Here is a 19,112-nt window from a genome sequence, read left to right on the forward strand (position 1 = left end):
AATCTCACGTACATATACAGGTAGTCTTAACAGTTCAGTAAGCTGTTCTCCAGATTCATAGTCCTTGTAGTGCTCCAGACACCCCAATCCAGAGTCTCATTTTTGTCGTGTCCATCATCACTCTGCCTCTATCCCTTCCACTCACATACTCTACTCGACATTTCCTCGATATTACTCATTCATTTCCGGTCTCGTCATGATGTGACTTCCAGCAAAGATTGGACACAACCATGATCCTCTCACTACTCATCCATTCACCAACCCAACGATAAATCAGCGGCGTAAAAATGAACGTGTCAACCACCCCCTCAAGATGTCATACGCCCGGTCATGTTAAGGTCTTACGGGTAATATCGGTCCCTGTTGCTATGATTCACATTCACCAACGTGGCTACTGCCAGCTCCATCAGCTCACGCGCTCTTTCTTTGGTAAAGCTTCGAATCCCGACCACGAGATCCAATTTACACTTTGAGCTTCGTCAACACCTTCATGTGCCAGCGTGGACATGCAGCGAGCCTAGAAAGACTTCGATGCATGATGGTACACGACTGTATATGCGTGTACAGCCAGCAGATATAGATTCCATTCACTTAATCGAAGCGCCCATTCATACAGCGTATATGTCTACAAAAGTCTGGTAATGTCTAGCTCATATAATCCAGCTATATTAGCATTAACCGTAGACTCAGATGGAGATGCCTTTTTCTCAAGTATATTCTTGTACATCGGGAGTCGGTATGAAAGGTTAGTCTTCCAGACAACGCTCATATTGCCAACAGCGAGACTAACTATGCATTGTCGCCAACTTAGACCGCTTCTCGAGACCCAACTTTCTTTGCAGAATCCAGGACCATGTCGACGAACGGACTGGGTGCATTATCGATCCAGATGACTCCTCAAACATATCCATCCTTAACGCGCTCCAACATGAGCTAAACGAAGCGATTGCCCAGTTCTCGCACTTGTCGGCATCGACTCGAAGCAGCTCATCTCTCGCTTCGGCTAGCGAGGGATTTCCGACATCATTAGGTGAAGGCCATGAGAGCCACAGACCCGGTCTTGATCTGAGAGCTGAACAGCCCCTCATCCTAGAAGGTCTGCACGTCCAGCCTCTTCAGCGAGTCTTAAACGCCAGTAGTGAATATCCGCCTCGTATCTCGGGCCTCATTGTGTCTAGAACAGCTGGCCCTAGGACGCTTCAGTTGGATAGAATCTCTGAAGAGCTCGGCTACTTCGACGTTCCGATATTCGCGGAATGGTACGTCTGCACCGCCGTCTCCCGCACAACCTCGACGTCACTAACGGTCATAGGGACAACCCGTTAGCCACGTGCGAATACCCGCAGCCTCGTTTTCCACCGGCCCCCGAAGTTTTGCCCGCACACAACTCAATAAGAAGAGCACCCGCGACGCGTGCAGTTGGCTTCACCGCACGACGCGCTGATAGAGGCCTCGCTGCGCCTCCTCCTCTTCTACAACTTCAACACTTGTCAGTCTCTACAACAGCACACCGCAACAGAACTGTCAGTCCCGACGTGCTCCTCTCGAAGATGAGCCTGGAAGAGCTTAGCGCAAGATTGCCAGCGTCGCCAAACATGTTAGACGAGGAGCTGGCCAGTCCAGAGGAGAGGGAGCGGGCTTTCGATCTGGCTTTGAGGTTGTTGGAAGGAAGAGATAACGATAACGAGGGCGACGACGAGCACGATGAGCAAGAGCAGCAAGAGCAGCAAGAGCAGCAAGAGCAGCAAGAGCAGCAAGAGCAGCAAGAGCAGCAAGAGCAGCAAAAGGACCAAGAGGAGCCATCTGACGCTGGACTGGGACATGGACAGATCTTCTCGCACGATATTCACACCACCATTCACCAGCCGGCGACACCACCCTTACCTACCGTCTACGAGCAGGAGTATCCTTCGAACGCCTACTCCTATGCCGAACCGGCTTCTCCTTTAGCCGTCCACTCCCAAGGCTTCCCCTTCCCTCCTAGGACCTTCGCACCGCTCCAAGAGTCACACTCCCGCTCCGACCCCACGGTCAACGGCTACCTCGCCAGCCTCCCCGACCGCGCCTCCGCCATGACGGACCCCAACAACTCGCACCGGTCCACGAACCCGTCCTCGGAATGGTCCTTCAACTCAAACTCCCTCCCCTCGCACCTCTCCGCCCTCCGGCTCCCCAGCTACGGCGACAGTAGCATCCCTCCACCCCTCCCACCCCGCCACGGCGGCCGTGCGCACCAGTTCTCCAACTCTAGCAACCCGGGCCGCACCACCACCACCACCAGCGGCAGCGCCACGTCCTCGACGCGCTCCCAGGCCGCGCTCGACGCCGAAGTGCGCTTCAAGTACGCGGTGCAGCACGCCGTCGCCGCGTTCCAGGCGGACCACGCGGCGTTGCTGGCCGAAGGGCGGCGCACGGGCAGCCCGATCATCCCGGTCGAGATCACGAAGAAGTTGACGCAGACGGCGCAGGCGATTCTGGACCTGGAGAGGGAATATACGCGCCGGGAGTATGCGCCCAAGGTGAGCTGAAAGAAAGGTTCCGAGGGGACTTTTTTTGGTTAATGAATAGTGCTAACCCGGGGGGCTGCCGCAGGCGCGGATTGATGATGATGAGGCGCTTGATGCGGTACTGCAGGAGCTGAGGGAGCTGAGGGCCGCGGAGCGGAGGGCAAAAGAGGCGATGGCGAGCATGGGTATCGGGGGCATGAGGAGTCCGGAGGCTACTGCTGGTCTGAGGAGCCCGAGGCCATCTCTCCAGAAGAAGAGCTCGCAATTCAACATCAAGAAGGTACGGCGCTTCCAACCTGGATAACTTGTCGAAGCTGGCCATGGCTAACTTTGAGGCAGTCTTTCACGAAGGCTATGAGCTTCTTTGATCCGGAGCGGAAGAGCGGCAGTCCTGGCAGTCTGGGCAGCGAGAGGAAGACCTCCCGGGGTGGCGAGAGCGAGCGCAGCAGCAAGTAAGTTTGCTTTCTAGTTTGCAGCGTGCCTCTTTCCTTTTTGCTTTCCTGCATGGCGTGGTGTGGCGGCTGTGGGGTTGGCAACAGGGGGGGGAATAATGGGCATAGGATGGCGAGATTTGAGAGCTGGTTGCTTGGGGTTGGAATCTCGATGGTGAGATTGGTCTTTGAATACGAAGACGAATTCCGTGCCTCTCAAATCAGACTATGTGAAATGAGTGACTGTAACTCTTTTACCGCTGCATGAGTGGGTTCATAGCATTTTCAGCATTCCGAACGAGAGCAAAACTTGACATTTTGGACAACTAGTAAACTCGCGAGGCTACCCCAGACAGCGTCAGCAGGGTGTACGCAGATATCGTGATAGAAATCCATACACTCGTTTACAACTGCATGAGGAGCCTCATGGTGTTTTCAGCAGTCCGAACGAGAGAAAAACTTGGCATTTTGGACAACCAGTAAACTCGCGAGGCTACCCCAGACAGTGTCAGCAGGGCGTACGCAGATTTTAGTTCAACGTTACGTGCTCTCTTTCGCAGTGGTTTACCGCTGCACGACTAGCCTCAGCGCCTCCTAAAAAAGATGAATAAGACCGTTTATACACCTTGTCAGACTTGCTAGGCTACCTCAGACAGCGTCAACACGGTGTACGCAGATGCCCCCGGTTTCTATTAGTTCAACATTATATACTCTCTTTCGCAGTGGCTTATCGCCGCATGACTTGCCTGAACACCTCTAGAAAATGATGAACAAGACAGTTTGTACGCCCCGTTAGACTTGCTAGGCTACCTTAGCCAGCGTTAACACAGTGTACGCAGATTAGAAGTGTTATCCGCTGCTTCCCTGCACTGCTTAATTTACAGCATCTTATTATGTAATCTGCTACTTACTTACGACTGCATGAGGTGCCCCTATATACTTAAAATAAGCTGAATGAAACGGTTTGTACGCCCCGTTAGACTAGCTAGGCTACCTCAGACAGCGTCAACACAGTGTACGCAGATAGGAAGTGCATCTGCTGTCCCCCTGCTACTCGCTTACGACTGCATGAGGTGCCCCTACATACTCAAAATAAGCTGAATGAGACAGTTTATACGCCTCGTTGGACTTGCTAGGCTACCTTAGACGGCGTCAACACGGTGTACGCAGATTGGAGGTAGTATCCACTGCCCCCGGTTTCTAGTTAGGACGTCGGAACTCCATAAACAGTTGCAGGAAGGTGTACGGATTTCTATGGCAAGGCGCTGGGGGATCAGGTGATGGCTTAGGGGAGTCCGTACCATTTAGTGGAGGATGGGAATGGAGAGCTCGCCGCCCAGGCTAGGATTTCGTTAGATTATAATAATCAGATACACTAAACAATCTAGCCTAAACCTATGTCTTAGTGAATATAGTTATTATACCGCGACTGTAAAGCCTTGTAACTAACATATTCTATGCTAGATGTATCGGTAACTTGCCTCTAAACATCTAAGCCGCTGGTAAACCGTCTTCTCGTCTAACAACATATATCTTTCCCACCACACGACCACTGCAGCTTCACACAGAAGAAAGATGCGCCGTATATTTACTTTCGCTAAGCACTACCGAATCTACTCGTTCCAGTCTCTCCTCAACCTCCAACTATTCAAGGCCAGTGCTAAGCCATTCAATTCCCGACCAGTTATCATTAAATGGATATTTTAAAGATGTTATGGGGGCCAGACCTTCTCCGTTGGCTGGAAGAGAGCGAGGAAGATTCTGGGGGGCGGGTGTCAAGTAGGGAAGGACTCAGGTAAGTATATAGATGGGGGTTATGCGAAACACTTCTCCAATATGCCATATTGAACAATAATTGATATCGTGTGTCCCGACGAGGTTGTATTGCTCGCTCACGGACTAACTAGAGGCCGGGGACAAAGCTCTCGAAGGGTGGCTCAGCTTCATCAATGATTTGATTCGAAAAGACTCAAGAAGCCTGCAGCTCAGGACCGCGGAGCTACCAAAACTGATTGGTTTCCAAGCCGGCGGCGAAGCATGGTATCAACATCAGCCTTGCGCCCTTTCGCCCTTTGCCTTCTGCCACGTCAGTTTGCCTTCTGTGTCTGCTGGCGAAACGTGGATAAAAGGCCTAGCCTGGCCGTGTTTACGGCCACATTCTGACATTTGGGAATTACATTGCCCGAGCGATCTCGAGAAAGCAACATGGGATCTTCAAATCGGTGAGGCGTCCAACTAGAATAGCGTTGAAACTCGGGAACTAACCTATTTCGGAATAGCTCCGAGAGTCCGCACTTCACGTTTTGCGGTGACCTGGGGAGACCATTAGTTACCGCCTGCGCATTAGTTACCCCCTACGACAATGTGCGTTCATATTTTTGCAGTCTTGCATTACTAGCTAACAGAGACAAGTCTTGCAAATATCGACCAGGGCAGCAGATATACCTTCTTAATCCAGACGTTACTCGGCCTGAAGGGCTTTACAAGATCGAGACAATTGCGGGAAACGCGCGATATACCCTCAGCTATCCAGACGGACAAACAGCAAGAGACGGAGCAGTGATTGAAGAGAAGGATTTGACCGAGTACTCAGGGGTCCTGAGGGGTTGACCAGACTCGAGCGATTTGTGTCCATTTTGATACCCGCCGAACTATTCTATTCCTTTACAGTCCGCACGAAAAATGTTGTCGTTATCCATTTCTCGTCGGGCAGTTCCGCATTGGGTCGGCGATTTGGCGTGGCCAAACTAGAGAGGAAATCCGACAGTTCATGGTAATCGTTCCTCCCGCGCGAGCGTCCAGTGAGATCCGTCGCGGAATTAGGCAGTTTCGATGACTCCAACGCAACAAAGGAGCTTGCTCTACTAGTGACAAAGACTTTGACAGCGTCCTCGCAATCATGGTACCCCATCATAGTCAGCTCCTCAGGAATCTCGAAACCCAGCGGGATATCCAGCCGGCCCGTGTGGTCAGTGCCATGGGCTGTAGCTTGCCCAGGAGCTACCACCTTGAATATCTCCCCACCACCGGTCAGTATATCTTCGATTTGCCATAAAGGACCCATGTCAAAGAGTGTCAAGTAAGTCGGGTCGCTCCCATGATTGATGACGGTCAGGGTGAATGGTTCATCGTGCCTGACAGATAATGTCTGCCCAGAGTCGACTCGATTGTTCGAGCTGTCCTCGAGATAACATGTGAAAGATTGCTCGAACGTCCGATCTGGAGTCTGGTTTTCGATTCCTTCGACATATTTAAAGGTTGCGAGATGTTCTAGTATGGTCGCCATCTTACTGATGTGAGATGCGTCAGTGCTGGTAACTGCAGGTAAGCTGCGGATAGCAACTCCGCGCCTATCAAGAATATGGTATTCGTCATTCTCGTTCACTGCGACCTCAAACTCGTAATCGACACCCGAAGCGTTGTCGGCTGACAGATGTATAAAATGCTTGTTGTTCATAGCCAATCTCCATTGGTTATGTTGATCGTGTATTTCTTCCGGCAGTCGTATGGGAGTCGACCATGAGGGTAGGCTGAGAGGTGTGGCCTGTCACCGTGACTCTCTTTTTAGCGCTGAATCAAGAGGATGTGTCTCCACCAAAACGGATACCAAATGCCGGACTTGTTCGATTCGGGTGTATAAGGAAGGAATATTTCCATGCAGCGATTCAGACGAACTCTCTGGACCGAGAGGGAACATCGCGAACTCGTCTCCTGTGCATATTCCATGAGCAGATCCTGCATCCAGGATGATCTTGTCTCCCACTCTCAATGCCGAAATATGCTTTCTTTCTGCACCTGGTATCAAAACTCCGAAGAACGAGACGTCCTTCCGGCCGTAACACATGGGGTTCTGCTCGGGCCGGCGAACGTGAAATTTGAGTCGGAGATGGTCGTATAACGATTGAATTGTTAAAAAGCCATCGGAAACCTTCAATGCCCTTAGCAAGAAGGGAGATAAAGGACCGCTTCGGTATTCGTGCGCTACTAGTAGCTCTTGGGACGTTTCATGAGGCCCACAGGCGGCAAGAATAGTGTCATTTCTCGGATTAATGAGCCATCCTTGGAGCTGGCGGATATCTCGTGTTGGCCGACGTGCAAGGGAAAGATCCAAGGGGTAAGCCGCGTCAATCGCAGCATCATACTTCACACCCCGAACGCCTCGACGTTCGGTAACGCCGTGGCGGATGATACTTCCAGAGTAGCAGCAGTCGAGCACAACAGTTACAAACGGTTCCTTTTCCGCCATTCTTTGCAATAGCATGGCTAACTCCAGACCACGGAGATATCTGACCCCTGTAGTTACGTGGAATAGCACAAGTGCCAAATCTCCCGTTTCAACACCCCAATCTGCACGCTGCCAAACCCCCTCCGCTCACGTGATCCTGCGCCGCTGTGGCTGAGGTCGGCTCAGGCCCGGCTCAGGTCTGCTCACCCTTGCTCACCCTTGCTCCCACCGGCTGCTTGTTAATGTAGAGTGTGCCATTCTACTAAAATGGCCGAGCACGCAGAGAGAACTAAATTGTATTGAGGATAGAAAGGATATAAGCCGGAGAATTTCCTATTACTTTCTCTCCTTCGTACTCAACTCATGTTTTGACTTTCAACGCTTGGTTGAATCTAATAGCTGAGTTATTTCACAAATCAATTTGTTACACACCTTTAATACTACTGAAGGCTGACCCCGTTTCAACGTCTGCCTTATCCTACTTCGATCCTCGTGTTCAAGGTTAGCCCTTGGCGCAGTAACATGTAAGTGAGCCTAAGCTAAACCATACTAACCTTCCTCTTGGAAGTCACTCAGTTCGATATAACGCGGACGTAATATTAAAGTATAGCATATAGGCTCTCGCTGCCACTAGCAATAGTTAGGGTAAAGTTCATATGCTCTCTAGCGGACGCCGAGTACGAGAAGTCGTGTGAGCGCTTCTCGGGCGTTACGTTCTCGGTAACCGTGACGCTAGACGTGAGGATGGTGCTACTAACAGGAGCGTCGATCTCAGTAGCTCCGCGTGCAATGACTAGGTGGGTGAGCTTTGGCAGACTCAATGACTCTAAAAGTACCGCTAGTGCTTAGGATGGCCGCGACAATGTCTGGATCGGGATCTCGCTTCAACTAGCGAACGCTTCTAAGTCACGGGGAAGGCGGGCGGGCGGGCTTAGAAAGCCATAGTTGACCCGAATACCCTGAAGCTTAGCACGAGCGAGCCGAAAGATCTGATTAGCGGGGCTGAAATCTTCACTGTTGGTTAAAACGACGATTCCAGAACGCTTCGCGAAAAGCCCTGGCTAATCCTTTATAATCTCGTCGATGTCGAGCGCGATGCCAGCTCCAATATCTGTCCCTCTAGAGAAGTTGATGGCGCTAAATGTGTCTATAGCCCCCTCTGGATCGCTCATAGGGTAAAGAACCCGAACGCTGTTATTAAAATAAATGACGGCAACCTTGTCCAGGACAACGCCTGGACCGGCTTGGGCTGCCGTGGTGAGTCTCGCGTTCAAGTCATTAGCAGCTTGAATTGGAGTATTACAATGGCTCGACCATACTACCTGTAGAGCAACATTCAAAGTGTGCTGAGATTGAGCGTTGTCTAATCGTGCAGACTCTTGATACCCGAAAGATTTTGAGCAGGTTTGTAATTCGTAGATTGGATAACTATCTAGAATAGGAGAAAGGAAAACACTACATCGCCTTCCTACACATAATTTCAATTTGGACCAATCCATTTCCTAGTCATCATTCTCAAGTTCGTAAGGCCGTGAAGGGAGTAGTACACTTCATCCGCTCAGTGTTGGGAGCACCCAGAAATTTCGCCAGTCTCGCTGCAGTCCTCATCTCCGCAAGAGATTACACGGTCGCATCCTTCGCAATAGTTGCAGCTGTTGACTGGTCCGATGTTGGATATCTCAGCCATATTTCTATATTAGGATATTAGTCAGTAAGCTGCTGTGTGGCTGAAATGAAGCTTAAGGCGTACTACTTATGCTAGGTAGGGGAGACTAAGGTACTTAATGTACTGCTGTCCGAGACTCGAGGTTTGAATCTTGTGTGGTTTGATCTGAGCTGAAAGTTAAAAAGCTAGCTGTAGAGAAGGGGTCAGGTTATAAGCGATGGGAGGCAAGTAAGGCACTGATTTAGGAATGAGGGGTAAGTAGAAGAGTAAGGCAGGCGTGCAGGAGAGTGAGGCGGGCGTGCAAGAGAGTGAGGCAGGCGTGCAGGAGAGTGAGGCAGACGTGCAGGAGAGTAATCGAGTGCATGGGAGCGTAAGGCTGGGGATCAAGTAATAGCCCAGTTATTGTAGAGTAACAACTGCTAGCTGTCTTCGGGGTCGAAAAAATGAAGCGGGGTGGAAGCAGGCGTAGTAAGGCTGAGAACTCACATGTGAAATAGAAAGACCTTTGGCTACTATAGTTCTTTGAGATAGATCCTATATTGCGATGCTTGCATGGAATCCTAGGTATTTTGCTTCCTATAGCTCGTTTTCGCTAATAAATACTGTTATGGACATTGATTTCGATTGAACATGCCCACTTCGCAGCTTCTAGAAGAGTTTGTCACGCTGTACTCTAAGTAAGTGCGTGGACTTGGCCTTCTGGGTAGATACTCACGTGCTCCTGCGCTATGTTTCATTTGGTATAGCATTGTAGTCCGCAATAATAGAGGACCCGTGCTATAGACTTGTGGACATGCATTTCAACCCCGTACTTTTTATAAATTAGTAAAATCTTGTAAAACTATATTATTTTTATAAATATTACCTCGTAGGTAGAGGAAGCTCCTCGTCCAATACAAAGTTGGAGTAATTGCTGAATCCAACCTACTTTATCGATTTGTTGCCAAATCCACCACCCTACTTCCCAATCTAACCCTCCTAGGGGGGGGACGCCGTAGCGGCCTTAGGCCTCTCATATTCATTTGCCTTTTGCCTTACCTACGATTGCGTTGTCACATCAGCCTCATCGCTTGGGGCATGTAGCTAAGGGCTTCTGATTGGCGGTAAAAGCGAGGCGTGCATTTTGATCCATTCAGCTTATCGGTATTCTACTTGAGACACGTTTCTTTTTTGCATTGTCTTACACAGCATAATAAGTCTGTCGTATCTGTACCCTGGCAACATAAGCCTCCTACCAAGGAGATTGGTTTGTAGGCATCCTAAGCCATATACGTGCCAAAGCAGTTGGACTCAGGTTGCAGCACTACAACCTAGGATCAACAACTCATATGCTAGAAAGCTACTCCGAACATCAGCTGTAGAGAACACAGCTGAGATCTTAGCTGTGGAGAGCCCAGCTGAAAACTCAGCTGTGCAGTGTTCAGCTGAACTTACTAGCGCGCTACCCAGGGGGTGGCCCCCCTTCCTTCCCCTAGTATATATACAACTAGCTAGACGTCTATAGAAATCAGAGTTCACATCAATTTCAACCTGAGTGTTGGGCATACTTAACAGAACACGAAGGCGCTGCCATAATAGCAGATATGAACCCACTAGCGGGTGTCTAACAGGTACTCATGACATGCACACAACTAAGTCGAAGCAGGCTTGGTAAGCAGTAAATATACTTTGATTTAATCCGCGTGGCGACTTACAGGGCTAGCAGGGAGCTGCCCTTTTTGTTCTGTACCAGGCGCAAGGCCATATTCAAGATCTTGAAAGAGGAATTCAATATTGGGAGAGTGCCATTTCCATTACCCGTGAAGATGAAGTGGAGCGCGCAGAAAGAGTTGGCAACTTGGGAGGCACGTATTTGAAGCGTTGGGCGAGGTTGAAAGTGCCTAAAGACCTAGAAAAAGCCATTGAACTAGGCAGATCAGCAGTGGACAACACACACAAGGACCCGAGCCATGAACCGAAAATATTAGACAGTCTGGCCTGTATGTTGCGTGCAAGATGCGTCGATGCACGCGAACATTCCAACAAAGCGGATCTTGAAGAAGCAATTCGGTTCTGGAAACTCGCCATGCGTCTGGCACCGCCCGGCAGGCCAGAAATGGGACAGTTCTACAGCAACCTCGGGACAGGGCTCGAAACTCTGTATGAACATACTAAAGATGTAGAAGACCTTCGAGAAGCAATATTGTATTGGAACCAAAGCGTGGGCCTGACAGATGGTAAAAGTCCACCGAAAGTCGATAGAGCCACTAACCTCGGGCATGGATATATTAAGCTGTTTCGCCGGACCATGGACAGGTTCTACCAAGAAAGAGCCCTGGATTTATTCATCCAATGTCTCCACAATTTCAACGGAACGCCCTTGGAACGCTTGCTTGCTGGTCTGAAAGCGGCAGATGTTGCTCAAGAAAACAAAGAGTGGAACGACTGTGCAAAGTATCTAGCGGAATGCATTGACCTACTGCCGGAAGTAGCGACTCCATCCAATTCACAGAATGATCTGGAGCATGTTCTAAGTCAGCTTGCTGGACTTGGTCCCAGAGCCGCAACCGTATACCCCCGTGCCAACAGATCCGCAACCGAGAGTCTACAGGCGCTGGACAAATGTCGCGCGGTCATAGGCAGCTTGATGATCGACTCTAAGTCGGATTACTCCCTTCTAAAAGAACATCACCCTGGCCTAGCGGCTGAGTATAAAAGTCTACGTGAATCTATCTCAAAGGGGACGCTCTCATCCACTCTTCCGGGTGTCGACGCCGATGTGGACTCTTCGATTACCAATCTTGCTGTAACATCGGAAAAGCGCCTCCGAGATATGCATCGGATCAGCCAAGTTCTGAGTGAGATTAGAGAAAAACCTGAGTTTGAACGCTTCCAACTGGCACCGAGTGAAGCCGATCTGCTGGCTCTAGCTCAAGATGGCCCCATTGTTTGTTTTAACGTGACCGACTTGGCCAGCCACGCATTCCTCGTCAACTGTGAGCGTATCTGGGCGATCGAACTACCTCGACTAGTTGAGAAAGAAGTAGAAAAGCATGTTGCGACCAAGGTTCCGGGAAATGAAACGCGTAGAGACATCAAATTAGCCTCCAAGCTTAAGAGTAAGACTTCCGACGATACTAGAACAACTACTTTGGAGACGCAATTGGCTTGGTTATGGGACGTCGCTGTATGCCCAGTACTCCGAGAACTTGGGCTCTGTAAGCAGGATAAGGGTCATGCTGCGGTACCCCATGTGTGGTGGGTTGGCGGAGGGCCGATGGCGTTGCTTCCTTTGCATGCAGCGGGAAACCATTCCTCGGGATCGACAGACAACACGATGAGTTATGCCGTATCATCCTACGCGACATCTTTGAAGATGCTTCAGCACTCGCGAATGAAAAGTTGGAGGCCACTTACTGCAGACAAGAGTAAAATCCTGGTAGTTGCGATGCACAAAACACCTGGTATGGATCATCTGGAGTTGAAGGACGAGATCTCTGCCATACGAGCACTTGAAAGCCCATCAGTGGCGGTTCAGATCCTGGAGCACCCTCGAGTTGCAACGGTCTTAAAGAGCATCACAGAATGTTCCGCAGTCCACTTTGCATGTCACGCTTCTTCGAACAACCAGGAACCGTCCATGAGTGCTTTTCATTTGGGTAAAGCAACGATCGATACGTTATCGGTCAAGGACCTACAACCTCTTAACCACCAACTTTCCCAAGTAGCATACCTCTCGGCCTGCTCAACTGCCGAAATTGGTGCTCGGAGCTTGATTGACGAGAGCATCCATCTGGCAAGCACGTTTCAAATGGTGGGATTTCGACATGTCATCGGAACGCTGTGGCCGGCAGATGATGAGGCAGCAGTCAAGATTGCAGCAGCCTTTTACAAGAGATTGACCGATGGGAAAGATGGAGACCATTCCGTTTTAAATGCTTTGCACTATGCTGTACTAGGTTGGAAGGGTCAGCTGGACTGCCGCCCTGGACTGTCCTTGGAGAGAAAGATTAGATTCTGGGCACCGTTTATTCATTTGGGTCCTTGAGTATTTCAGCTTCGGCATGGGGACGACTCCGAGGTGTATTCATGAGCTTCCATCGGCGAGCAGCCCGTACTGGAGCGAGAAGAAAAATGAAATCGAGAGGGAGAGAAAGCTAACGTTGATAAAGATGGAGCAGAAGGAATGTTTTAGTGACGTCAAAAATAACAAGCTTTGCAATTGACTCGAATTTTAGTACGCGTGTTATACACCGGTGTATTTTATGATGGAGCTTGTGCGGCGAGATAGCTTCCGTTTGTTATGATCTCCTATCTCCAGAGCCCAACCTCGAACGATACCTTATATACCCATTATTTTCGAGCATCATTCGACTAACCAATAGAAAGGACGTAGGTAAATGTCTTCCCAGCCAATATCGAGCTTTCTTATGCGATACCTCGTGGTATGTTTTGTGTGAAGTCTTTGGCCATTGCTTGTGGCGCTCCAGAGTCTGTTCAAGAGTGTGTGAATACCATCTCATTTACTTGATTTACGCATGCCCGAACACTGCCGTCTAAGGACGGTTGCCTTGGCGCGTTCACTGATCCTCAGAGTGCTAAGCATGCCATTTTTTTTTTCAGAGGTTCGGAGAGTTATACAAGCGCAGTAAACAGTGGTAAAGCGTGCGTAATTCCACACCGAGGCCAGTGCATCTAGGGTATGCGGATGACTTCCGGTTCGAGGCAGAAATTTCGATGCAGAGAGGGTTTCGACCCTGGAGCGAGAAAGGGTGATCAGCGACGCTCTAGTTGATTAGCTATATAGAGGTGTAGTGAAAGTTTGTGCCAAATCGAGAGAAGGTGCCGTATCTTCTCTGCCATAACCGAGACACTTCCTTTCTACTTTGCAATTATGCTTAGCACCTAGAGCTTCAGTCGCACCCATCACGTCAACTCCTTCACAGAGCACGCATTATGGGAAAGGCGCCTGGTTGGTATCGTAAGTAGTTACACACATCTAGCCATTTCCGTACCTTGACTGACGCATGAGGGCGAGGCGACCCGGACGACGTGATGAAGATCGCTGCCGTTGAGTCTAGAGATTGAACGGATCATCGAGGCAGTTGCCGTTGCAAGCACTCGAAAACGGCGTCCGCCAGCCTAGCCCAACGCCCCCGAGGCTACAGTGGGAGAAGCCACTAGATCGTGAGAAGCGCTAACCTCCACAGACGGTAGCAACAGTAGGGTGGTGGAGAACGCATCCTTCGCACGCGTAGGAAGGACGTTGCATTTGGTATCTGGTTCGTGCCCTCTGAGCACCGTCATGGGCGGATGGGTGGACCACAGCTGTCAGTGCCTGTCATCTCACGTCGCGCGCTCGTCGAGCCGCATTAGTCGCGTTCTGTGCGACATCGAGACTTGTTTGCAGTGATGTCGTGATGTCCCTGCACGCCTCCGATGCCAAATGCACGTCGGAAGCTTTCTCTGATGCGTTTCAGCAAACGAGCGAGAAATGCATACCCGTATCTCGGTCTGGCCATTCCTTGCAGACGGATGTGTTATGGCGTTGCCGGTCTACGTTTGCATTCCAGGGAGTGGTTCGAGTGATACGCGAGGCGCAGGACAGCCAATGCCAGGTGCAAGCATGAGAAGAGGAAGGAGGTAGCGAGTCTTGAGGTCATGGTCTCGCGGCACGTCGACCGATATAGCGATGAGAGATTTCAATGCGAATGTGGGGAGAATCTGTCTTACCCCGGACAAGGCGGATCAAGATGCGGACCTTGGTAGGCGGTTCTTAGAGAAGAGACAAGAAACCCGGAAATGGTGAGGGTTAGTGCTGCAGGGTGCCGCGAAATCTCCTCCTCTTGCTGCCGGCGTCACACAAAAGTAGGCACAACGGCCTGTTGTAGTACCTGCTGGGTGTGCTTTGCAGGAGCCTGGTGGGATCTCTACCTTGTCCTTGAAGCTGCATTAGCAAGTATCTTTGTACATATAGTGGACGTTCTCCACGGAGCGAACTCCACAGCGTGCTGGTATAAGTGTGACACTGGCAGGGAGTGCCGTGGTTATGGAGGTGTTGTTACTTGGAGTGGATTTTCGAGATACAGATCCGAACTTTGGCGCCTCATGCCCCTTGCCAGGTTTATGTAGATCGAGGTCAGGAGAGCGGCCCTAGTGAAGCTTCTTTCGCCAACGCAGCGCTTGCCATCATGACAGCGGCAGACAAGCGTTTCGGGACGATGGTGGAGATGTGAAGCAGGATTCCTCGAGATGAAAACTGGGAAATAGTGATTGCCAATTTGGGGTTATTTTGGTGCCAGCCGTCAGTCCTGGTGTTTATTAGTGGGTCCAGACCCCTGGAGCTCGGGGCTTTCTGCTGTTTCAAGCGTCGGATGGCGAACGGTGAGGATATTTCCGGACGGCCATGCAGTCAGTTGCTGAAGCTGCAGCAGAGGTATAGGCGAGCAGGCCGGCGGAATTGCTCGCGGGCAATTGCCATGTGAAGCGGGCGTGCAGGAGTCTGGCCCAAAGAATGCCATCAGGGTCTGACACAGGGAACAGCTCCATTGCACCCCGGCTCGAGGCTTGCCGCAACGGGATTGCAAGATTGTCTTGGCTGCATCGCCGTCGATCCGCCGTCGACACGCCAGCGGCAACGGCCGCGGCTGATTGGGAGGGAGAAGTCGATATCGAGACGGCCTGCTATCGCCCGCTGTCGCCCGCTGCAGCAGCTTGCGATGCCTGCTAGCCGTGGCGGGGCGCCGAGTGCTGGTGCAGCTGGTGCAGCTGGAGACGAGCTGGAGGCCGACCGACGAGAGGCCTCGTGCTCTGGCGGCCAGCAACTGCAGCACATCGGGCACCGCGGCGACCGTGTGTGACGAGCGAGAGATGACGGCGGCGGCGCCGATAAGCCAAATTGTCGCGGCGAGGCTGGAGCAGCAGCAGCCCTGAGCGCGGAAATTGAGCGTCTGCGGGCGGGCGAGGTGGCAGAGGGCGGCCGGGCGTGCTGCAAACGACGGCCACAAAAGCCATCCGAGCAGATTGCGCGAGCCGGGGCCCTGGCCGTTGGCTGCGGTGGGGAACTGGTGGATTTTGGGTGGCGTGCGCGGCGCCGGCTCCAATGGCATTATGGTGGAACCAGAGTGCTGAGGATGCATCTCGGCCACGAATCTCCTCGCTGGTCGGTTCCTGCGAGGAGCCGCCTGAACGACGTCCAGCGTTGCGCAGAGGGCATGACGACACGGAGCCCTTCAGCATTGCAGCGAGTCCAGCGATTTGTGGGCGAGCTGTGCGTGCTGGAGCCGGCGACGTGTGCGGTCTCACGCCTGTCAGAAGCAGAGGGCGTGTGGCCGGCCAGCCTGTGAAATCGGGTGATGCGCACGTCAAAACAATGCCCTCGACGCCGCAGAAACACCCGCTCCAGCGCGCCCAGCCGTCAATTGAGGCCGTCGTCGGAGGCCGTCGTCGGAGGCCGTCGTCGCGGGCCGTCGTCGCGGGCCGGCGTCCAGCGTCCAGCGTCCAGCGTCCAGCGTCCAGCGTTCCAGCGTGCATTCTGCCGGCCCTCCAGCTTCGTCCTGCCACACACCTTCTCCCCAGCGGCCCTCGGCGGCCCTCAACATCCAGTGAATGCCCCCACCGCGACAATTCCCCAGTCCCAACTCCCCAGCCAGCTGCCAGCCCGGTCGCGATCTGCCAATAGCACGGCCCGCCGTCTATCGCTATCTGCACTCGCCACAAGCCTGGAGGAGAGCCGGCCGCGTTTAGCCCTGGCCCGTCGCTAGCGTGCCTTCTAGCCCGTGCTTCCTGCCTCCTTTTCGCCCTCACCCTCTGTCCTCCTCTCCAGCAAAAACCCTCCACCTCACACTCTTCTTTCCTCGTCCACCGTCGCCAGTTCCCCCCAGCCGGCATTCGTTGAGGCTACTTCTTGCGCTTCTCTTCTCTTACACTCGCTCAATATCTTCGTGTCCCAATTCCATTCCCACCATATCGCACCAGTGCCGGTGCTTAGCATTTTAATCCAGTCTCCAAGGTTCGTATTCACCCTTGGCGCCGTCGAGCTACTCTTCAGCTCTTCAGCTTCGCTGCCCTTCTACTCGACAGCCTCGCTGACCTCACTGTGCAGTCCACGACTACAAGCAAACCCTCCTCACAATGTCTCTCCTCACACGATTCGTCCTGCCCGCCCTCGCGGCCGCAGGCACAGCTGTCGGTATGTTACCCTCATCATCACACGCTGTCTTCATCGACAGCGAGCCCTTTCCATCACCGCTGGCAGCAATTGCACCGTTGGATCATCTGGCTGACGCGTCCTCTCTAGCCGCCTCGTGCAGTGCTTCGGCGACCACCATCCAGAACCAGGGCGACGCGACCGCATTGGCAGCATGCAAGACCTTCAGCGGTAGCGTCGTCATTGCTACGGGCACCACGGACCAGATCAACATTCCCAACGTGCAGAAGATCGATGGCGACTTCACCGTCACCAACGTGTCTCTCATCACATCCATTGGCGCCGACAGCTTGACGGAGATTACCGGCAAGTTCACGCTGAACGAGGTGCAAGTCCTCACCAGCCTGAACTTCCCCCGTCTCGCCGCCGTCGACGACATTGAGTGGAATGCGCTGCCCAATCTGCAGCAATTGACCTTCACGACCACCGTCACCAAGGCCTCGACCATCAACATCCAGAACACTGAGCTTAACTCCCTCGAGGGTATCGATCTGGAGACTGTGGACACTTTCTACATTGCCAACAACCGATACCTTAACGACATCACCCTGCAGCTGACCCAGGTCGGTAACGCCCTGACTCTGGAGGCCAACAACCCTGCCGTCAACGTTTCCTTCCCCAACATGATCTGGGCCAACAACATGACCTTCCGCAACTGCTCGTCCATCTCCATCCCATCCCTCGAGTCTATCAACGGCTCTTTGGGATTCTATGGAAACGACATTGAGTCGTTCATCGGCGCCAATCTCACCACGGTCGGCAAGGATCTGTCTTTCGTCTCCAACACCAAGCTCGCCAACATCTCCCTCCCTCTCCTAAAGAGCGTCGGTGGTGGCTTCACTGTTGCCAACAACACCGATCTTGGCCAAGTTGATGGATTCACCTCTCTGCAGAAGGTCGTTGGCGCTGTTGACTTCAACGGTAACTTCTCTGAGTAAGTCTCTTCATCTGAATCTTTCATTATCGCGCTAACTCTTCTCAGTGTCGCTCTCCCTGGCCTCAAGGACGTCCAAGGTGCTTTCAACATCCAGTCTACCGGTGATCTTACCAAGCAGTGTGCCCACTTCTCGGATCTCAAGGACAGCTCCGTCATCAAGGGCGACTACGTCTGCGAGGGCAAGGTCTCCCATCCCGGCGGAGCTGGCACCACCCCTACGGCCACTGCCAGCGGTGCCAAGGCCAGCAAGACTGGCGCTGCCGGTCGCGTCGAGATCTCCTCGGCCGTGATGGGTGTGTCGGGTCTGATTGCTGCTTTCTTTGGGTTGCTCTAGAGAGTTCATGACGCTGGCGTTTCGACAATAATTGCATAGACTAATTCGAGAATTATGTTTCTTCTTCGACAGCGTTCTGCATCCATCTTTCGAGGCTGGATTCGGGTCCCGAAGGCACGTAGCGAGCGAGTTCTGTTGGTGTTATGAGGGGTGGGGACGTTGCCGAGAATGGATCAGCTGTATGTACTTGGGCCACAGGGGTAGAAGTTTGGAAGTCCTAATACGCGGCTCTCATGGCTGCTCATGCTACTAAAAGTCTTAGCCCGCTTTTGAGGGTGCCAGATACGGTGGACTGCTTATGGACGGTTTTCATGGAAGTGCTACTCTCCTTCAACTTCGTGTCTATACATAGATCTGTCTCGTGTATGCAACAGCGAAAATGCATTTCCTTTTGGTACCAGCAAGGCATCCACCCAACCTCGTGCTTGTGTCGTGAAGCTCGATCCTCACGCCTGATTATGGCGTGCTGCTGCAGGACGGGTAGCGGCAAAGGATCGGAGGCATAGATTGGCCTTGATCCAGTGGTGCACTGCGCGCTGCAAGTAGAGACGGCTCTCTGCCAGTTGCGACCCGCGCGGCATCGGGTAGGTTTTCTAGGCCTGTATCACATTGTTCTGGCACTGCGTAACAAGAGCGTGGTCGAATCCACGACCGCCCCGCCTTTGCCAACCTCAGTTCTGGAAACCGCCACATCCCCAATGGCCCCCGGACACCTCAAGGCGTGCTCGCCCGCTCCATCGCATCAGTCGCTGCTTGCAGCTATTTGGCGCTCTCGCCCGCTTTGATCAGCAAGACGGCAGTTCCAAGCTGCCTCTCCTCATGGT

At 52.2% G+C, this 19,112-nt stretch overlaps 6 protein-coding genes across 6 annotated transcripts; 4 read left to right on the forward strand and 2 right to left on the reverse strand.

The window, feature by feature from the left end:
* Positions 1 to 641: 641 nt before the first annotated feature.
* On the forward strand, positions 642 to 3,103 carry BDZ99DRAFT_498712 (uncharacterized protein; the record flags this gene model as incomplete). Its single annotated transcript, XM_033723596.1, has 5 exons — positions 642 to 745; positions 843 to 1,259; positions 1,313 to 2,519; positions 2,593 to 2,787; positions 2,847 to 3,103. 5 exons carry the CDS (start codon positions 642 to 644, stop codon positions 2,961 to 2,963), a joined length of 2,040 nt encoding a protein of 679 aa, XP_033576278.1. The 3' UTR covers positions 2,964 to 3,103.
* Positions 3,104 to 5,594: 2,491 nt separating this feature from the next.
* BDZ99DRAFT_498713 (uncharacterized protein) lies at positions 5,595 to 7,184 on the reverse strand (the record flags this gene model as incomplete). Its single annotated transcript, XM_033723597.1, has 2 exons — positions 5,595 to 6,364; positions 6,614 to 7,184. The coding sequence occupies 2 exons, from the start codon at positions 7,182 to 7,184 to the stop codon at positions 5,595 to 5,597; spliced, it is 1,341 nt and encodes a 446-aa protein (XP_033576279.1).
* Positions 7,185 to 10,534: 3,350 nt separating this feature from the next.
* Positions 10,535 to 12,856, forward strand: BDZ99DRAFT_388947 (uncharacterized protein; the record flags this gene model as incomplete). Its single annotated transcript, XM_033715606.1, has 1 exon — positions 10,535 to 12,856. A coding segment is annotated over one exon (2,322 nt), but the record flags the coding sequence as incomplete, so codon positions are not given.
* Positions 12,857 to 14,524: 1,668 nt separating this feature from the next.
* On the forward strand, positions 14,525 to 15,027 carry BDZ99DRAFT_26695 (uncharacterized protein). Its single transcript, XM_033713858.1, has one exon. It carries the CDS (start codon positions 14,611 to 14,613, stop codon positions 14,938 to 14,940), a length of 330 nt encoding a protein of 109 aa, XP_033576281.1. The 5' UTR covers positions 14,525 to 14,610; the 3' UTR covers positions 14,941 to 15,027.
* A 507-nt stretch (positions 15,028 to 15,534) lies between these two features.
* Positions 15,535 to 16,820, reverse strand: BDZ99DRAFT_531435 (uncharacterized protein; the record flags this gene model as incomplete). The annotated part of the gene is made up of 1 exon (XM_033726452.1): positions 15,535 to 16,820. Exon 1 carries the CDS (start codon positions 16,696 to 16,698, stop codon positions 15,535 to 15,537), a length of 1,164 nt encoding a protein of 387 aa, XP_033576282.1. The 5' UTR covers positions 16,699 to 16,820.
* Positions 16,711 to 18,405, forward strand: BDZ99DRAFT_26748 (GPI-anchored cell wall organization protein Ecm33). The gene is made up of 4 exons (XM_033713861.1): positions 16,711 to 16,819; positions 16,913 to 16,999; positions 17,108 to 17,951; positions 18,000 to 18,405. Exons 2-4 carry the CDS (start codon positions 16,942 to 16,944, stop codon positions 18,286 to 18,288), a joined length of 1,191 nt encoding a protein of 396 aa, XP_033576283.1. The 5' UTR covers positions 16,711 to 16,819; positions 16,913 to 16,941; the 3' UTR covers positions 18,289 to 18,405.
* Positions 18,406 to 19,112: the final 707 nt, after the last annotated feature.

This window comes from Mytilinidion resinicola, assembly GCF_010093595.1.
Source record: "Mytilinidion resinicola strain CBS 304.34 unplaced genomic scaffold BDZ99scaffold_10, whole genome shotgun sequence".
Taxonomy (NCBI): domain Eukaryota; kingdom Fungi; phylum Ascomycota; class Dothideomycetes; order Mytilinidiales; family Mytilinidiaceae; genus Mytilinidion; species Mytilinidion resinicola.